The 19,995-nt window shown below is 42.0% G+C and overlaps 1 protein-coding gene and 1 long non-coding RNA gene across 2 annotated transcripts; one reads left to right on the top strand and one right to left on the bottom strand.

The window, feature by feature from the left end:
- Positions 1 to 1,761: 1,761 nt before the first annotated feature.
- Positions 1,762 to 10,413, bottom strand: ATP5PO (ATP synthase peripheral stalk subunit OSCP). Its single transcript, XM_073361659.1, has 7 exons — positions 10,310 to 10,413; positions 9,825 to 9,875; positions 5,294 to 5,404; positions 4,178 to 4,307; positions 3,833 to 3,945; positions 2,295 to 2,381; positions 1,762 to 1,950 (listed from the first exon to the last, which is right to left on the bottom strand). Exons 1-7 carry the CDS (start codon positions 10,388 to 10,390, stop codon positions 1,837 to 1,839), a joined length of 687 nt encoding a protein of 228 aa, XP_073217760.1. The 5' UTR covers positions 10,391 to 10,413; the 3' UTR covers positions 1,762 to 1,836.
- A 254-nt stretch (positions 10,414 to 10,667) lies between these two features.
- On the top strand, positions 10,668 to 13,026 carry LOC140918067 (uncharacterized). The gene is made up of 2 exons (XR_012161068.1): positions 10,668 to 12,039; positions 12,975 to 13,026. It is a non-coding gene; the product is annotated as an uncharacterized lncRNA (long non-coding RNA).
- Positions 13,027 to 19,995: the final 6,969 nt, after the last annotated feature.

The following is a 19,995-nucleotide window of genomic DNA, read 5'->3' as shown; positions in this document are numbered from 1 at the left end:
ACTACTGTATTCAGTGAGATTAACACTGCAAATAAGTTTCTATTCTTGTTTTTTGTTTGACAAATTACTGTATGTATGTATGTGAAATTACGCAAGAATAAACCTAATTTTTTTTAACAATGAATTGTGTATGTCGTCAAAAGTGTAAAAAGCTTGAATCAATGAAATTTTTTTAAAGACTTACACGATAGTATTTGTATTTCCTTGCATATTACTATTTTTTTTACGAAGGTTTGGCACATACAGCACACTTCATTCAAGGCTTTCTTATCTATAAATAAAGTGTCCCAGCACCTCTGGGAAATAGGTATTTTGTCCCCATTTTACAGATGTGGAAATTGACAGAGGTTTCAAGTTCAATCCACGCAAAACAGTGGAAATGCTAATAGGATCCCTATTCCTCACCCCCTGTTTACACTTCAGTGTAGGGTTGGGACCCCAGTTAGCACTTTAATTCAGCTGCAGGATTTAGTGTGCTGCTGTACTCTGATTTTATTTTCTTTTTCTTGGGGGCCTTACTTTGTCCTAATAGGTAGACATGGCTGGTTCTGGATTTCTCAGCGGCACTCACTGCAGAGAAAAAGGGAGCTCCCTCAGCCTACAGTTGAGTGTGTGTGTGGAACTGATAGGTCTAGGTAAAGAACTCCTGCAACTCAAGAAGTGCAGCAGTTTCAGCAGGGTGTTCTGCTTCTGACTCACTTCTCTCCTTCCACCTGCTCCAAACCATTTAATTTCCACTTGTGCTTTTATTTAAATAGGAGAAAAGGAGAGTGGCTTGTACAATGGGTTGTAGTAGGAATTAGCACATCTGCAACAAACTCAGAATAGTATTGCCAGTTCCATGTCTTCTCTGAGGAGCACCAGTCAGGCGCACCCAATAATAGATACCTTAAATAGGTGATCTCACAACTGAGGTAAGTATATTTAAAATCTGTTTCCAAAACCATTTAAGGTTACTTACATAAAAAAAGTCATGGATTTTTGGAGGGTAAACCTACTATTTAAAAAAAACTGAAAGCTGAGGAGAATTAGTAGCCAAATAAACCTTAAGTCCAAAGAAATGCATATTACAATGCAGCCTTATGATTAGCCATTTGCTTTTAATTTATCTTGATTTTGAATATTTTAAGGGATACTTTAAGTGGGAAGTCTCAGTAAATGTATTAACAGATTTTTAAACTACTGAATGTACAATTGTCTAACAGGCAACCTGTATAACAAACAATGTATGATAAACTTAAGTGGATGAGTTTTGGCTGAAACACCTATCAAGTATATAATTTTATGTACTTGGCTGTTGTGAGAACTCATTGATAACAGGTCATTGTTTAACATTCCATTAGCTTCATGACAAAATGTCTGTTTTCAACTAATGGCTGTTTAAGCATTACACTGTTCCTGTTTTTGAAAACAGACTGACTCATGGAACAGCAAATGTAATCTGGTGGCATTTATAGAGCACTCATCCTTGTAGTGCCCTGTATGAACACTGTTCCTGGATTAAAAGACAGCAGCAATAACTAATGTAGTGCAACTCAATAGTTTGACCAATTGGTCAACTTTTCCAGAAAACGTTCTCCATTGCCTTCAGAGTTACATAGCTAGATTCAGGCCAAGCCCATTTTCCAAACCAAGAGTTACAGGGTGGCTAAAGAGCGCTCTGTAATTGATGCTCTTTACAACCTAACTTTGGAGAGGTTACTGCAGCTAATGCTGCATTTCAGAGTTAATCACCTTACTCTAAACAAACACTACAGCCTATTGAAGGAGAAATATTTTATTGTTTCCATATAATAGATTGATGGGTTTCACTGTGAAAAACAGTTGGATAAGATGTTACACAGTATCTCTCATGATTTTGGTCAGTTTCTGAATCTTGGATTTTGTTGACATGTCAGCATACTTATCCCCAATGCTGACAATCATTCCACCCAGGATTGATGGATCAGTCTAGGAAGAAGAAAAAGTTACACACATCTATTAAATGAAAATCCATTGGCCAAATATTCAATTGTCAATCTTTTCTACGCAGTAAAGAAAAAGTTGTCTAATTAATAGGAATCTTGTTCTTGCAGTTACTATGATGGAAGTTTAGTAGTTATTAAAAATGCCACTGCATTTAATCAAAAGCAGAGTTTAATATGTATATCAAATTTTACTAAACCAGGAGATTGTAAAATGCGTAAAAAATATTTAGAATAGATCTTTCAACGAAGTCTGTACCTCAGATCTGCCTGTTGGTTACCGGAATTGCTTCACTTTATGCAATTTATTCACAAGTCATTAGTCCTTACCTTGGTCTCCAATTTCAAGACTTCTCCTTTAGCCAAGAAGCCACTCAAAGCTGTTTTTAATTCAGCAAGGCTGGCCTGATCCAAGGGCTGGGGCAGGGGAATAAAAAAAAATCAAACTACAGAAAATAAAGGGTTGTATTTAAATATCCAATGTCCAAAATACCTGAAGTTTCTATTCCCAAGCTTAATACACAAGCTGGAGGAGGGACTAAAGGAAGAAAGAGCACTGAGCGACACTTTTGGGTAATAAACAGTGAACGTGAGAAAGCATAAAAAGTAGCATTTGTTTGGTGTGCCTTGGACCAGTTAGTTTTAGTTCTACTTAATTACATGAATAGATGTTTCTGATCAACAAGACAGCTGTGTTTCGGTTACACAGGGAAGGTTTATTTTCTGCTGCAAACATGTACTAAAGATTGAAGATAGGAAAGATGGTTAAATTACTGAACTGGGACTCTACTCGCTGGATTGCAATTCTCAGCTTTGCCACAGGGTTCCTGTATGACCTTGAGCAGTCACCTCAGTTCCTCAGCTACAAAATGGAGAGGATACTTTCCTATCTCACAGGGCTATAGAAAGGATAGAGTCAGGAATGTTTGTAAGGCATTCAGCTACTCTGGAGATGGGGACCAGACTGGAATCAGAGCAGATTTTGCAGAGAACAGCAACAGTTATAGATTCTAGCTGTGCTGCTGGTAAGTTATTGAAAAAAACAAATTGTGACATCAGTGTCTTTAAAAGCCATAAAAGAGCAGGAATGGGCACAAGAGCGGTCATTTTAGCCACAGAAACTTAGTGCATAGACGAGAACTTGTGCACCCAAACACACATGCAAGCCTTTTCATGTGTCCAGTAAGTCATTAACTAGGCTGTTCTTTCAGCACACAACAATGCTAGTGTCTGAAGCTGTGGATGTAGAGAGCTCCATGTGCTTTGTAAACAAGAAATGGAAGCATTGAATATATTTAGCCTGACTAGGAAGCTAATTACAGCGAAGTCCTAGGTTTTCAGAGACTTACTAGGAAAAGTCATTGGCTGGCACCTAGGAGGAACCAAAACTCTGACAGGACTGGAAGTATTTAGTTACTGCCCACCAGACAAGCTAGTGACTAAGTAAAAATGCAAGATCCACTGGCTCTCCAACCTGAGGCTCAAAACTTGAGCAGCCTCCCACTTCCATTTCCCGCAGACCCAGAGCAAAAGGAGCAGGTTTTCCTACCATTTCTGAGAAATTCCTCCTGTGGTTTTCCTCAACCATTTGTCGCTCACAGTTAATTATGTAAGCGCTGGGAAACAACTGAAGTCAGTTAAGGAAAAAAATGCACAACGGTTTTGTTTTCTGGTCAATGGTTGCTGGGGATCTGAAAGCCTGTGTACAAGTAACTTCCATTCAGGTATTGTGGTGAACATGCAGTGCTGTTCATTTCTCAAGCATAGCCAAGCTCAGCCTCTTCAGGCTGCTTAGAGCAATTAAGCAAAAAAAATTGCAGCAACCACCAATTAAGCCCAATCCTGCAGTTCTTATGTTTCTAACTTACATTAGCAGTGGTGATTGAGCAGAGCACTTCTCCACGGTTTGCACTCATGATCTTTCCAAAAGCAGAAATTACATCTGGAGCCTGTTGCAAACGACCATTTTCAGCAAGCAATTCTGGAAAAAGAGACGTTGCAATGTTTAAACCAAGTTAAATATGAAAAATATATCCAATACAAACTGAGTTAAGAATGCAAAAGAGCAAACCACAACAAATACCAAAATGCTTCAATAGTTTCATTTTACATAGACACCTAAGAAATTAAGACAAAGTAAGTAAGTTTGGTCATGAAAAATTAATATTTCCTAGTGTAATGCTCAGACTATAGTTATATCAATGACTACTTACTCATGAAATTGATGGTGATCGGAGACAATTTCTCTTTTACTAAAACATCACTTATGGTTTTTTGTTTAATTACACTCTTTATATGAGGATTCACGACAACACTAGACAATTTGGGGTCGTTCAAAAGTGTCTAAAAAAGATAAAACATAGGTAACATGATCACCAGTAGAAAATCTTGTGCACCCATTTTTACACACATCCTTGGAAAATGCACAGGTTTACATTAACTAAATGAAGAGGAACATGGAAAGTTTCAAAGCAGAGTAGAAACTTCTACAAACTTCTAATAAAAAGCTTCTTATAAATCTTTCCTGACTTACTGAGCTGGATATAGAAGGAGAAAATCCCTCACGCCCAAAGCATAGAAGAGTATTGTGAAAAATCCCAGGGCAAGTCTAAACTACAGAATTACTGCAATATAATTACGGTGCTCAGAGGTGTGAATAATCCACACCTCTGAGCAACGTAATTATACTGACTTAGGTGCTCATGTAGACAGCACTATGTCAGCAGGAGAGCTTTTTCCCAACATAGCTACCGGCTCTTGCAGAGGTGGATTAATTATACCAGTGGGAGAGCTCTCTTTCGTCAGCGGAGAGCATCTTCATTAAATCACTACAGTGGTACAGCTGCAGTGTTTTTAGTGTAGACCTGCCCCCAGGAACTAAAAAGCTAGCAAGTGAAGATAACCAGAATATGCAAACGTGAAAGTGACAAGATTGAAAAAAGCCTCCAAAGACTTCATCTACACTGGAGACTATGTTGTGCTCTAGCTGTTTTGTATGAACATTGCTGGTACAAGCTAAAAAGGTATTTAGTTTGCATTAACATAATCCTCTTTCAAACAGGACTCTTCACATTTTCTATTAAGGCAAGGGCCAGTGTTGAGAACTAGACCAGAAAAGCAACAGCATGTGTTTAATACTAATCATATATGCTATATAAAAATGTGATGTTTTTAAATTTGCAATGTTTAGGATTTGATAAACAAGGAGAAATCCCTTCTCTATCATTGAAAAGGGGGGGAAACAGTATAAGAAAAGCCATTTCCACAACACTTAATTTATAGCTTATTTTTAAATTGTTTAGAGAAGTAACTGTATAAGACCTACTTACCGATATTCGACTAAGCTCCTTTTCTACCTGGTCCAGTTTCTTCTGCTTAGAAGCAGCAGAGTAGAGAGCAGTTGCATAGCGACCTTCCAGTCCATAAACCTGGATTGGAGGCTTGAAAAACAGAAGGGTCAAATTAGTGACTCCTAAGGCTTGACAGTTACTAACTCAGAGCAGGTTTAACATCAGGAGATGCACAACTTTCCTCTTGAAAAACAACCTACCCTTAAAGGTTTTGACCTACCACAAATACCAAAAAAAAAGTGAAAAACGAGAGCTTTTAGAAGCCCACTGTTACCTAGTTGCATTTTTTTGCGTATTCATGGGATAGGTGATCTGAACGGCTTAGCTCCCTGTGCTTTTTGGATGACATTAAACAAAATACCATGGAGGGCTGCACTCTCTCTGGGGTTAGGCCCCCTGGCTCCACTGCTGCCTGGAACCGTACCTCTGAACCTTCTTTCTCCGTGAGCCCCCTCAGGGAGTCCACACCCAGAGGGAGCAATGCCACCCCACAGTGACTCTCAGCCATCATAAAACAGAAGGGTTTATTGTACATCTGAACACAGCACAGGGCCCTCAAGCCTAGAAAGTCTCAGCACTGTGCAACCAGGTGGCTCAGGCTGCTCTCTGCCCCCAGTCCAGAAGTGACCTCCTTCCAGCCAACCACCCTATATCACCTTCCCCACAGCCTCTCCTCCGTCCTCTTTCTTCGGTCCCAAGCAAACAGACCACCTGGACTCTCTCTCTTCCGTCCTTTGTTCCCACTGGCCAGAACCGGCTGCCTTTCTGCCCAATTTTAGTGGAAGGGTCAACTAAACTCCCAACAAAGTCAACAGGAGTTTGACTGGGTCCGACAACGGATAGTGTGTGACAGCTGCTAATTATGTCACTGCACTAAACCAGGATTTTCAAGCGAGACTAGCAATTTTGGGTGCCCATCTTGAAAGACCTTGAAGGGGCTTGCTTTTCAGAAAGTAGTGAACAACACCTACTATCAGAGTTCGGACCTGTTAACGTGTGTTAAGTTAGTCACACAAAAATCACTGGTCACTTAAAAAAATCTTGACCCCTGTAGATAGGAACGGTCCATCAAGCCCACTATCCTGTCCTCTGACAGTGGCCAATGGCAGGTGCCCCAAAGGGAATGAACAGACAGGTTATCATCAAGTGATCCATGCCCTGTCACCCAATCCCAGTTTCTGGCAAACAGAGGCTAGGGACACCATTCCTGCCTAACCTGGCTAATAGCCATTGATGGACCTATCTTCCATGAATCTATCTAGCTCCCTTTTGAACCCCGTTATAGTACTGGCCTTCACAATACCCTCCGTCAAGGAGTTCCAGAGGTTGACAGTGTGTTGCGTGAAAAAATACTTTCTTGTGTTTATTTTAAACCTGCTACCTCTTAACTTCATTTGGTGGCCTCTTGTTCTTGTGTTATGAGAAGCAGTAAATAACACTTCCTTATTTACTTTCTCTATACCACTTGTGATTTTATAGACTTCTATCATTTCCCTCTTTAGTCGCCTCTTTTCCAAGCTGAAAAGTCCCAGTCGTAATAATCTCTCCTCATACAGAAGCCGTTGTATACCGCTAATCATCTTTGTTGCCCTTTTCTGAACCTTTACCAATTCCAATAAATCTTTTTTGAGATCGGGCGACCACATCTGCACGCAGTATTCAAGGTGTGGGCGTAGGCAATATGATATTTTCCATCTTATTATCTATCCCTTTCTTGATGCTTCCCAACATTCTGCCCGCATTTTTGACTGCTGCTGCACATTGAGTGGATGATTTCAGAGAACTATCCACAATGACTCCAAGATCTCTTTCTTGAGTGGTGACAGCTAATTTAGACCCCATCACTGTATGTATAGTTAGGATTATGTTTTCCAATGTGCATTACTTTGCATTTATCAACATTAACTTTCATCTGCCATTTTGTTGCCCAGTCACCCAGTTTTGTGAGATCCTTTTGTAGCTCTTCGAAGTCTGCCTGGGACTTAACTATCTTGAGTAGTTTTGTATATCTGCAAATTTTGCCAGTGTTCTTTTTCCAGAACATTTATGAATATGTTAAATAGGACTGGGCCCAGTACAGATCCCTGGAGAACACCACTATTTACCTCTCTCTATTCTGAGAGCTGACCATTTATTCCTACCCTGTGTCTCCTATCTTTTAACCAGTTACCAATCCATGAGAGAACCTTCCCTCTTATCCCATGACTGCTTATTTTGCTTAAGAGCCTTTGGTGAGGGACCTTGTCAAAGGCTTTCTGAAAATCCAAATACACTATATCCACTGGATCTCCTTTGTCCGCATGCTTGTAATAAACTATTAAAAATAATAAAATAAAATATTTAACTCCCTTTTCTCAATAGCTCTTTGGGATGCCTTTGGTTTGATCATTAAGTTTAACTTCCTATTGAGCTTCTCATATTTAAAACAATATGAATTAGTTACAGTGTTAAAAAGGTTGTCTTGTTGTCACTCAAATCACTTGAAGCAGGAAGCCCTGGTAAAAAGCTTTTACCACCTTTAAAAGGAATTCCTGCTTTGATAGAAGAGACTTATTTCTACTACTGCTGCTACACTGGAAGCTACAGAGATGCAGCGAACCTGTCCTGGTACTGGACATACCCCATAGGACTAAGGGGGCACACTGAGAAAAAGGATCTGTTGTCATACCCCATGCCAAAGGATAGGGCAGGTGAAATTCATGCAAACTAACTGTACAGGTAACCAACAAAAATGAAAAGCTAAGAACTGGCAAATACTTCAGGCGTTCTCCCACATATCAGCATTACAAGAGGAACTGAAACAAAAATAACCAGCTTGAAAAGAAGACATCTGCATCATTAAGTAACCAACAGACATTCCCATTAAATAAAATTACTATTGCATTATGCAAACAAGTAATCAAGGGGCTTAAACCTGTTCCAGAAGAGATGCCTCAATTAACTGCAGCTTGTGTTTTTTCAGGTAAATGAGGCAGAGACACTCTTGGGACGCTCATTCTGTGCACAGACACAGCCAAACCAGCACACGCCGAACCAACAATACCGCACTTGTGCCTCCTGGGAAGCTAAGTTAAGGGGACTGGATAGTTGAAGACGTAATTACACCTGCCTAGGAACAGTAAAGCCTGGGCATAACAGTAGAGGACAAATAACCAACATAAGCCCGCTGAAATTGCCCCGGGAAACTCACTGCGCGACAAGAAAAGGAGGACTTGTGGCACCTTAGAGACTAACCAATTTATTTGAGCATGAGCTTTCGTGAGCTACAGCTCACTTCATCGGATGCATACTGTGGAAACTGCAGAAGACATTATATACACAGAGACCATGAAACAATACCTCCTCCCACCCCACTGTCCTGCTGGTAATAGCTTATCTAAAGTGATCATCAAGTTGGGCCATTTCCAGCACAAATCCAGGTTTTCTCACCCTCCGCCCCCGCAACACACAAACTCACTCTCCTGCTGGTAATAGCCCATCCAAAGTGACCACTCTCTTTAAAATGTGTATGATAATCAAGGTGGGCCATTTCCAGCACAAATCCAGGTTCTCACCCCCCCACCCCCCTCCAAAAACCACACACACAAACTCACTCTCCTGCTGGTAATAGCTTATCCTTGCAACAAAGCCTGTTGCCAACTGTGCCCACATATCTATTCAGGGGACACCATCAAAGGGCCTAATAACATCAGCCACACTATCACAGGCTCGTTCACCTGCACATCCACCAATGTGATATATGCCATCATGTGCCAGCAATGCCCCTCTGCCATGTACATTGGCCAAACTGGACAGTCTCTACGTAAAAGAATAAATGGACACAAATCAGATGTCAAGAATTATAACATTCATAAACCAGTCAGAGAACACTTCAATCTCTCTGGTCACGCAATCACAGACATGAAGGTCGCTATCTTACAACAAAAAAACTTCAAATCCAGACTCCAGCGAGAAACTGCTGAATTGGAATTCATTTGCAAATTGGATACTATTAATTTAGGCTTAAATAGAGATTGGGAGTGGCTAAGTCATTATGCAAGGTAGCCTATTTCCCCTTGTTTTTTTCTAACCCCCCGACGTTCTGGTTAAACTTGGATTTATGCTGGAAATGGCCCACCTTGATTATCATGCACATTGTAAGGAGAGTGGTCAGTTTGGATGAACTATTGCCAGCAGGAGAGTGAGTTTGTGTGTTGGGGGGGCGGAGGGTGAGAAAACCTGGATTTGTGCTGGAAATGGCCCAACTTGATGATCACTTTAGATAAGCTATTACCAGCAGGACAGTGGGGTGGGAGGAGGTATTGTTTCATGATCTCTGTGTGTATATAAAGTCTTCTGCAGTTTCCACAGATGCATCCGATGAAGTGAGCTGTAGCTCACGAAAGCTGATGCTCAAATAAATTGGTTAGTCTCTAAGGTGCCACAAGTCCTCCTTTTCTTTTTGCGAATACAGACTAACACGGCTGTTACTCTGATCCCTGAGTGACCAAACCCTTGTCGGCGACCCTACCTTTACCAGCTGGGACGCGGGCCGGGCCAGGGAGGTGCTGAAGAAGCGCAGCTAGAAGAAAAGAGGGCGGGGGGGGGGGGGTTTAACGTGTAATTTTCCGCAGTAAGGAAGTGAGCCGGGAGGAAAAACAACCGCGAGCCGAAGCCGGGGCGGGGCCTGGGGCGCTCAGAGCGGGGGCGTCTCACCATCGCTTGGGCCACGGGCTCGCCGGGCGACCCCCCCGAGCCGCTTTTCGGGCCCGAGCGAGCCTCGCGGTCACAAGCCGGCCCCGCTCCGCCCGGCCGGGCGCCCCAGCAAGGAAAGAACCCAGGAGTCCGGGACCCCCCGCCCCCCACCAGGGGCTCCCCGGGCCCGGCTCGCGAGGGGAGAGGGGGGAGGCGGGCAGCGGCCGCCAGGCCCGGCCGAGGAGCCCATAGACCCCGGGGCGGTGAGGCCCGGCCCCTTCCCGCTCGGGTCCCCGCGAGCCCGGCGCTGCTGTCGGTCACCTTCCCCGGGAGCCCCGCGGCCGCCGCCATAGTCTCCTGCTGCTGTAGGTCACACCTCGCTCGCCGGCGGCTAGGACGCATGCGCAGAACTACACCGACACCTCCCCCGCCGCGGGGCACGCTGGGAAAGCGAGTCCTGGGGCCCCGCCCGCCCCTGGGGATTGTAGTTTGTCAGCGAGCGCTGCCGCCACCGCACTGGGGTCGGGAGGTGGAGGGGGCGGAAGGGACGGGACGTGACGTAAAGCGGTGGGCGGAAACAGCCTCAGCCCTGGGCACCATGAGTCCGGACCCCCGGGAACATGAGTTGGACCCGGAACCCCCGGACGTTCTCACCCCGCCAGCGTGGTGTAGAAACGGCTCCTCGACGGAACGTTCTGCTTGGGTTGTACTGAGCGTGCGCCCATCGACTGAGCATGCTCCGTGGCAGCAGTTGAAGCCCCAGCCCTCACCCTGCCCTTACTCGGACTCAGCTTCCACTGCCAGGCCTTTACAGCAGGGGGCGGGAGCTGATCCCTGCGGGGAGAACAGAAGAGCGGCCATCCGGGGTCAGACCGAAGGCCCACCCAGCCCAGTATCCTGTCTTCCGACAGTGGCCAAGGCCAGGGGCCCCAGAGGGCATGAACAGAACCATAATCATCAAGTGGTCCATCCCCCGTCACCCATTCCCAGCTTCTGGCAAACAGAGGCTAGGGACACCATCCCTGCCCGTCCTGGCCAATAGGCATGGATGGACCTGTCCTCCATGAACTTATCTAGTTCTTTTTTTGACCGCTGTTATGGTCTTGGCCCTCACAACCTCCTCTGGCAAGGAGTTCCACCGGTTGGCTGTTTGCTGTGTAAAGAAATACTTCCTTTTGTTTGTTTTAAACCTGCTGCTTATTAATTTCATTTGGTGACCCCTAGTTCTTGTGTTATGAGAAGTAGTAAACAACACTTCCTTATCTACACCATGTTCTCTACACCAGTCATGATTTTATGGACCTCAGTCATGTCTCCCCTTAGCGTCTCTTTTCCAAGCTGAAAAGTCCCAGGCTTATTAATCTCTCCTCATATGGAAGCCACTCCATACCGTGAATCATTTTTGTTGCCGTTTTCTGAACCTTTTCCAATTCCAATATATCTTTTTTTGAGATGGGGTGACCACATCTGCACACAGTATTCAGGATGTGGGCGTACCATGGATTTATACAGAGGCAACCTGATATTTTCTGTCTTATTATCTATCCCTTTCTTAATTGTCCATCCTCATTGCCTACCATCTCTGACAGAAGCATAGAACCTACACATCTCTGCACTATTGTCATGAGCATTGCAAGTCAGGATGTGCCATCCTGCAGTATTAGCTGAGCCTCAAGAATAGGCATGGGGGAGATGATTCCATGCTGAACAGATTGCTGTGGGACATAGCTACAACCAGTTCAACCTACTGGTGACATTTATGGAGCAGTTGCAGATGGTGGAGTACTGGTTCTGGGCCCGAGAAACAAGTTTCAAGTGGTGGGATCACATTGTTTGTAATGAGCAGTGCCTGCAGAACTTTTGGATGCTCAAGGCCACATTCCTGGATCTGTGTGCTGACCTCATCAAAATGAGAGCTGCACTGACAGTGGAGAAGCGAATATAGATTACGCTGCGGAAACTAGCAACACCAGATTGCTACCGGTCAGTCAGAGGTCTCTCAACTAAATACAAGTTGGACTGGATTTCTTTATTATAAGTAAACACATATGGTAAGAGACCATTCCACATGTTCAGTGGCCTGTTACACCTCTCCAGTCAGAAGAGAACAAAGCAGAGTTAGTGGGTTACAGAATGTTGTATTTTACAACTTTCTTAAGTTACCATAGCAATATTTGTGAGTTGATGATTGCGATAGCCCCAATGGCAGAGGTCCCCAAATTGTGGGGCATGCCCCCCCCGGGAGCATGGAGGACCATCCAAGGTGGTGGGGGACTGTGCAGCAGAACTGGGCCAGCCGGGGGGTGGGAGGGGAGTGCCACCCAGCCCCTCCCTGCCCCCAGCTCTGCTCCAGTCTGGCCCCCAGTCGTATCCCTAGCTCCCAGCCCCGGGTGCACCCCACCCTGTCCCCAGCCTTGGCTGCTGGCCGGAGCTCCGTTCCTGGCCTGTGGGCAAGGCTGGGAGTGGAGCTGCACTTGGCCGCAGGCCCAGCTTCAGGCCCCCACCACAGCCCAGCTTCAGCTCTGCTCCCGCTCCCAGCTGCGGCCCTGGCCCCCTTACCCCTCTCTGCATTCTCCAATCCCCAGAGCCAAGGCCCCACTCCCGGCCCTGGCTCAGGGTGGCTGAGGGCAGACGGGTAAGGGGAGCGTGACCCTCAAAAGTTTGGGGACCGCTGCCCAAAGGTGTGAGGACACAGTCTGATAGGCTGCAAGAAAGATGTTTTCAACTCACTTATAACTCTGTGATGTTGTGTGTCTTTATGTGTGCAGAGTGCAGGACTATCAGTATCCCCAGAAACATCCAGAAGTAGGGTGTTGCAGTTATTAAATATGCTTTTTTTTTCTGTATTTGCATAGACAGTTTTTGTTGTGGGCAATCCATCTGGCAGGTCACGATAGCTGAGCCAATCAGGTCTCAAGGGGGGAAATGTTATAAATAAATCATCGTAACACAGCCATGTCACATTAGTGGCTCTATTTCCATGCAGGAGCAAGCACATGTCTGCTGCGAGGTCTGCATTTGGTGCTAAGACTGAAGAATTTTGAAAAGAAGGAGGAGCTGATGTTGCTATCAACAATTGAAGAAGCCAGATGTGTACAGTATATATTATGTCCACATTTTACAGACATAGGCCTTTTCCTCGCTGCTAAAAAAGTTTGATTTTTTTATCACCTTGCAGTAACAAAGGTGTTTGAGCTATTCTGAAGTAACAACACAATGAGGACAAGGCACTTGAGTTTTAGCGGTGAGGGAAAAGGCTCAAGAAAATGTCTCAAAAATAAGATCAGAGAGCAATGCACTGATATGCATGCGCCACGGTACAGAAGTGTAATTTTTGTGTTGAAACCTTGTGTACAATGACAAAAGGGGGAAGACTGTATAAAGCACAAAGGTAGATTTTCTGCCTATTAGCTTGTTTTCAAAGGGAATTCATAAGTATTTCAAATACTATTTATAATGCTTTACCCCAGTTTCAATGTTTTCTTTGCTAGTAAACTGTATGACCTTCTCTGCAATGGAAAGGGAACAATAACAAAAATACTCAGACTTTCATTCAGGGTTTTACATACAATAACCCTGAAATTCAACTCTGTAGAATGCTTTCTAAAAAGTCCTGAAAACACAGAAACGTGGGCTTGGTCCTCTGTGCTCCAAAAAGTTGTTTTTTTATCCAGTGTTATGTAATAGGTATTGTGATAAATAGGCAGCTTGTCATACAGTTAAAGTGTCACTTATGCTTTTCTGAGCTATAAACATCATGGACATAAGTTACTTTAGTTTTACTATGAGATAACATAGGGTTGGTGAACCCATACAAGAGTGCACTGTTGACCTTGCTTACTTACCTTGTGGTAAACACCTGAAGTGTCTCCACTTACCATTCTCCAGTGAGATAACTATCCTGCATGACCACTTCTCCTTCAGCATTTATAATGAATCTATGATTTGAAAATATCTGATAATTGCTTAAGTGCAACACTTGATGTCATCATCATGTTTCCATCTTCTCTGATTAGCAGAGGGACACTTTTCCATGCTGCAAAAGGAAGAAAGGTTGTCATTGTGCACACTATGTAAAAAGCCCTACAGCTCTTTGAACAGTATCATTACTGTCCACGGGGTGGCTATCAAGAAGTAGTCAAAACGAGAACTGTGCTGACCTCAAGATACTATTAGCCAGGGATGATAAAAGACATTGCAGATTAGGTATGTAAATTAATGAAACAAAATCCTGAACTATGTAGTTTAAATCGAAATACAAATTTGAAATTTACAATGCAAAGAATGATATTTATACATTTGGTGTGAAAATGTAAATTCTGTTCCCTTGCAATAATATTTTCATACATGAATGTTAATGTCATCATATTATTCCGTCCAAACTAGGTTAAATGATGTCTGCATTGCCAAAACGTGAGAAAGGAATTAAATCTGGATATCACCTTGAAAAGCATAAAGGTGAATTTTTGATTCTGAGACATCTACAACAATCTTCTGAAATTTCTTTTACATCCTTTCCATTGTCAATGCATTAGGAATGTTCTTAGCGCACACTGCATATACATGATATAAAGTCTTATCCACTTCCTTAAAAAGCAGTAAGAAATCTTTGAAAGAGAGAGTCAAAGATCATTATTTATTGTAGTGGGGTGGCTGCTCCACTCCAGGAGAGCAGGGGTTAAAAGCAGTCCTTGGAGAGGGCTGTGGCTGGGACCCAACTAGAAAAGGCGTTAAGAGCAGCTAGAGCTGAGGCCACACCCTGTCAGGCCACAGCTTGCCCTGATCTGAGGGCTAAAAGGAGGAGCTGGGTCAGGCTTACTCCAGCCTTGGCCTGAGGAGGACCTAGTTGCCTGGGAGAGACAGGAAGCAGAACAGTGCTGGGGAAGGGTAGGCAGAGCTGGGGAGCTCTGGGCTGGCAAGTCACCAGGCTGAGGCCTTGCTGAAAGCCAAAGGAGGTACTGGGGCTGCAGGGAGACAGCTGAGCCAAGAAAGGCAGCAGGTCCAATGATGAGTGGCCATTACAGACTGTAGTTTTCCCCAGAGAAAGGGGACTATATGATGACTGGCAGTAGCCACTGAGACAAGGTGGGTATAGGGGACTGGGGTTCCCTTGGGAGGGGAGACCCAGAGTGTGGGGGTACTGCTGTGGGCAGAACCCCAGGTGAAGGGCACCGGGGTCCAGGAATAACATGGGGGCCTGAGGCAGGAGAGATGCCAGCCAGCAGGGGGTGCTTCAAGTGCTGGAATTGAGCTAATTCCTGGATGACCACCGGGAGACACCACAGCGGTGAGTCTGCAACCTGTTATGTTTAGCATATCCATTTTTATTATTGCTACACCATGAAGCCTTGAATTTGTAACAATGAGTTCAATGCGTATGCATGGCACAACAGTGCAGCAATGACCTCTATTGCTCCTTGCACTGGCATGGCATATTTCTGCAGGTTTATTCTTGTATCATTTTTCCTACCCCTATTCCTGTATTTCTTTTTTGTTTTTTGTTTTTTTTTTTTAAATGGAAATTAGATTCTGATTGTGTGGTTGTGGAAACCACATTTACAGTATTTACTCTGCTTACTACATATGGGCTTATTGAAAAAAATTAATAAGTGAGATCCAAAGTATGACTGTAACTGGTACCTTTGCATATAGGTCAGTCAGCCCTGGGAATTGGTGGGAATGGATTTAATAGAGCCATTATCAACAACAAAGAAGGGATACCAGTATATACTGACAGCCACAGATTATTTTACAAGATGGGTGGAAGCATTTCCCCTCTGAAATAAGTCAGCATATGAGGTGGGAAAGAAAATGTGCAAAGCTATTATTCGATTTGAATGTCCACAGTGGATACTGTCAGATTGCAGTTCTGAATTCAATAATAAAGTAAAAACTTATTTTTGAGGTGACTTTTTTTTATTATTTCTTCAACCACACTATCAAGTAACAAATAGTTGAGGGTGAATATTAGCTTCATTGCCCTTGTGGGGTTTTGGGTTTTTTTAATATAAATTGTTGCTGATGTTTTCTGAACACCCATTCTACTTTTTACAAACCCTGTGGTTGGTCACCCCATCAGGGTTGCTATAAACCTTTTTTTGGTGTCTTCTTACTCACCTCCCAAAAAAACCCCCACATATTATTCCAGGTAATAATACTAAAATATGGGATAGTAAACCACAGTAATTACAGCTAAAATCAATGGCAAATTGAGGAAGGAACATACATATAGACCTGTCCAAAGGCAAGTTTATGGTATAATTTATTTTCTTTCAGTTGACCTGGATATTTGCCAAAAAAAAAAAAATTGGATTAGAATGTAGTTTCACCAGACCATTCACAAACCAATAGATTTGATGGATTGGTTTGTGTTTTCATCCAAAGGTAATTTTAGGGTGGGAAAATTACAGTAGTAAAGGCAAGTAGAATGCATCATGCCAGAAGCTGCAAATTGGTTCTAAATCTTCAAAGTCAACTACATTGCAAGTCTTTTTACCATATCATATGTAAAATGAAAAATAATCATATCAATGCACTGTGGTGGTCTCCTCCTTATGCCTTTTTGATTCCTTATAATCTGTATCAGTCAAGACATTGTTTACTTTTTTTCCTCACAAACTGATCAATCACCATTTGTTACAGAGCATTGCAGAAGTTGGCTGATAACACTGGAAGTAATTGGTATGAATTTCTTGATGACATTTTGTTTTTTTGTGATCTAAACCAAACATGACAACAAAAAGTCACCCTTTTGACTACTGTATGCCTTGGAAGTAAAATTTCTAGACCAAGTCTCAGAAAATTACACAGTAATTGTAGTTAAATACCATCAGCTTTTATGTAAAGAATCAAAGAATAACATATTCTCTTCATAAACCCCTTCTCCATTTGTTTACAAAGCCACCAATTTTCAAGGAACTCGCTGAACAATACTACAAAGAGTACAGCATAAATTTGAAATCTAGAAAGGATGCTGACATTGCACTGGCTCCTAGTAATATTTCTAAAGCACAAGAAATACACCAAATGCAGTATGCTAGAAGAAAGTTATAAATATGGGAACATAACATTTGAGGTTGGGGACTGTATTATGTTACTGAATGCGAGAAAGAGAACAAGAAAGGAAGGTCCGCTGCAACCTACCTATCATGGACCATACAAAATTACCATTTTTGTAGGTAAGAGTTAAACTGGAAACCATCCAGGGAAACTTTTAGAATCTGTGTATAGTATCTTCCACTTAAAATCCTTTAAAGAGCCACCAACATTAGGGTGCTGAAAACAGATCAGAGGAAAACATGGAAATGGAGACTGCTGTGGATGACATTGAGAAAAGTCCCCTCAGAAGAGATTGGAAAAATGGGTAGTGATGTACCTCACAAGCCTCATGATAGCAGAATGATCAACATGGAGGTTACGGACACGGAAGAAGAGGTGTGTGTAGGGGAAGAAGTTGCAAGCAATGATTCAAGTGGTGTTGATAACCTGCTTATGGAAGATGGGGAAGACAAACTATGGTTTCGCAAAGGTAAATTGCTTACTACACCTTTTTTATTTTATTTTTTTTAAAAAATAATCATTTACATTTATGAAGTACGTTAAAAAATTTAATGTGAAAATGACAGCATTCACTATGGTAAAACAGAAAAATGAAACTGTATTACCGTGCATGTAATATGTATTTTTTTCTAGTAAAACTTGTACGGACCCACAAGGTTACACTGAGACTGGAGGCCAAGGTGAGAAAAATCAGTTTGTATGACTTTTCATTTCATGGCCTGAAGCCAAGAAGCTGGCTGGGTGACTAGGTAAATTTCACTAGCAGTAAACTTGGGTGGTGACTGGATTGATTCATCAAATATTTTTGAAATTTTTAATGATTCTTTCATCTGTTGTAGGTTGTTAATACATATTTTTGTTATGTGATCGAGAAAGCAAGTGGAATGGTAGGCCACTTATTGTGATGCTACATGGAAATATCAATAATTAAACCATCAAATGAATATGTGGTAAAACATATTTAAGTCCAGATAGCCTAGAAGTGTGAATATAAACCTCTCATTGAAGCATTTTGCTGTAGTTACTGCTGCCAAATATACTCAAAAGTATTTTGGAGTGTATATACCTGAGATACAATCCTTCTCATGTTGAAGGCCACCTTAGTTTTGCTACTCAGTTCAGTGAGGCCATGACTTCAACAGTGGTTTGGACACTGGTTAGTCAGCTTTCAAAGTAAGTCAGAGCACATGATGGGTCTTAAAAATAAAAGGTTTTTAATCCATTTTATGTAACTTATTTGTAACGGTACCGATCTCTTCCATGTATGTATCTATGAACTACATCACGTTCTTCGTGTGTCACAAGGATTGATCCATTAAAAACTTGCTTGTATGTCAGCAGGCATGAGCCATCTTTTTGGTAGTTTCCACTAGCCTTCTGTCAGGCGGAGCAACACAAATGCCACTGAAGGTAAATGTTAACAAGTTTTCATGCCCAACATGGGCAAAGCACATTTTCATTAAGTCAGTTTAAACACTTTCTTAAGAAACAGTAAATACAATGCTATGTTGGGGAATGAGTAATAGTAAACGTACTGAAATTGGGAAATGCAGTATAATCTACATTGCATTGTTTGCTTCATTGCAAGTATAACTGCATTTTTAATTCTTCTTCCAATGAACACAGAGTGGAATTATGCAGCATGATATCTTATTGCTTCCTTTCAACGCATCAAATCAGTGGGTTATTGTGGTAAGATGTTTTCCATTGTTATGCTTTGGGATTGTCTACACTAAATGTAGTACTACATAACCGGATTCAAACACAACTATGTAGCAGTGATATAATTTCCTGTACTGTGGGCTTTCAATAAGTTTAACGCATACAAATGGAATGTCAATGGAAGTCTTGAAATTCTGAGGGCTGCAGTTTAAAAAATTAAAATACTAGTGTGAATGTTATGTTGGTAATGTAAATTTAAAGAATATAGTCTAGTGTTTTAACCAAGAAATTCACACTGATTTTTCTCTTGTGTTAGTGAGACATTACAAATGAGAATATCTGCATGCAACATTTTGAAAAATCATTATAAAATTATCATATTACCAATAACGTGTATTTATACTTACAGATAACATTAATGGAAACAAAAGAATTGTTGTTTGACCCCTTGTGTGATGCGACAACATAGGAAAGAACCTTCCTGAGGAATTGGTGGTGGTCTTGTTTGTATTTTTTAGATACATTTATTGAAAATAGTGTTAGTGTGAAACTACATGTAAACTATGAAAATAAGTAAGAATGCTGAGAATAATATCTTCCTGATAGCTACAAAGAAAAATGGAAACAGAAGGTACTTGTACTCACTGTGCTTAATAATAGACATTGAGGGAACTTGTGCAATTTGAGCATGGCTAACTACTTCATTGAACGTGGGCACAAAACACTAGCATTTAGCATGAGTGAGAAGGTGGTGTTAGTAACTTGGGCCATACCATGTCAAGATATATAAGACTGATACAATAATATGAAACCCAATGTTTATATATGAGCATTAAATCATTACAACCATTCATTAAATAGAAAAAGGATTAGTTCCGATGAAGTGAGCTGTAGCTCACAAAAGCTTATGCTCAAATAAATTTGTTAGTCTCTAAGGTGCCACAAGTACTCCTTTTTCTTTAAACATCTACAGTCACTGTAAGAAAAAGTGAAACCCGCTTATACAGTCAGCTACTGTACTCCCTACAAATTTCAGATCCCTCATCTACCAAGTAACTGGAAAATCCACAATGGAACTCTGGAAAACATTGTGGAACACAAGAGACAAACTGATGGGCACAACTATGTGTGGACCACTCATCCTAAAGGTATTCAATAACAAATCTTCATTATTATTTGTTAATGATGTGTAATTATGATGGGTTTTCTAATTAGAAGTTATTAGTTTGCAGAAATGTATTTACAGCATAAAGACCTCAGTACTGTAGAAACCACATGAGGTTCTA

This window comes from Lepidochelys kempii, chromosome 1 (genome assembly GCF_965140265.1).
Source record: "Lepidochelys kempii isolate rLepKem1 chromosome 1, rLepKem1.hap2, whole genome shotgun sequence".
In the NCBI taxonomy this organism is placed as follows: Eukaryota; Metazoa; Chordata; order Testudines; family Cheloniidae; genus Lepidochelys; species Lepidochelys kempii.
This window is presented reverse-complemented; position numbering and strand designations above follow the sequence as displayed.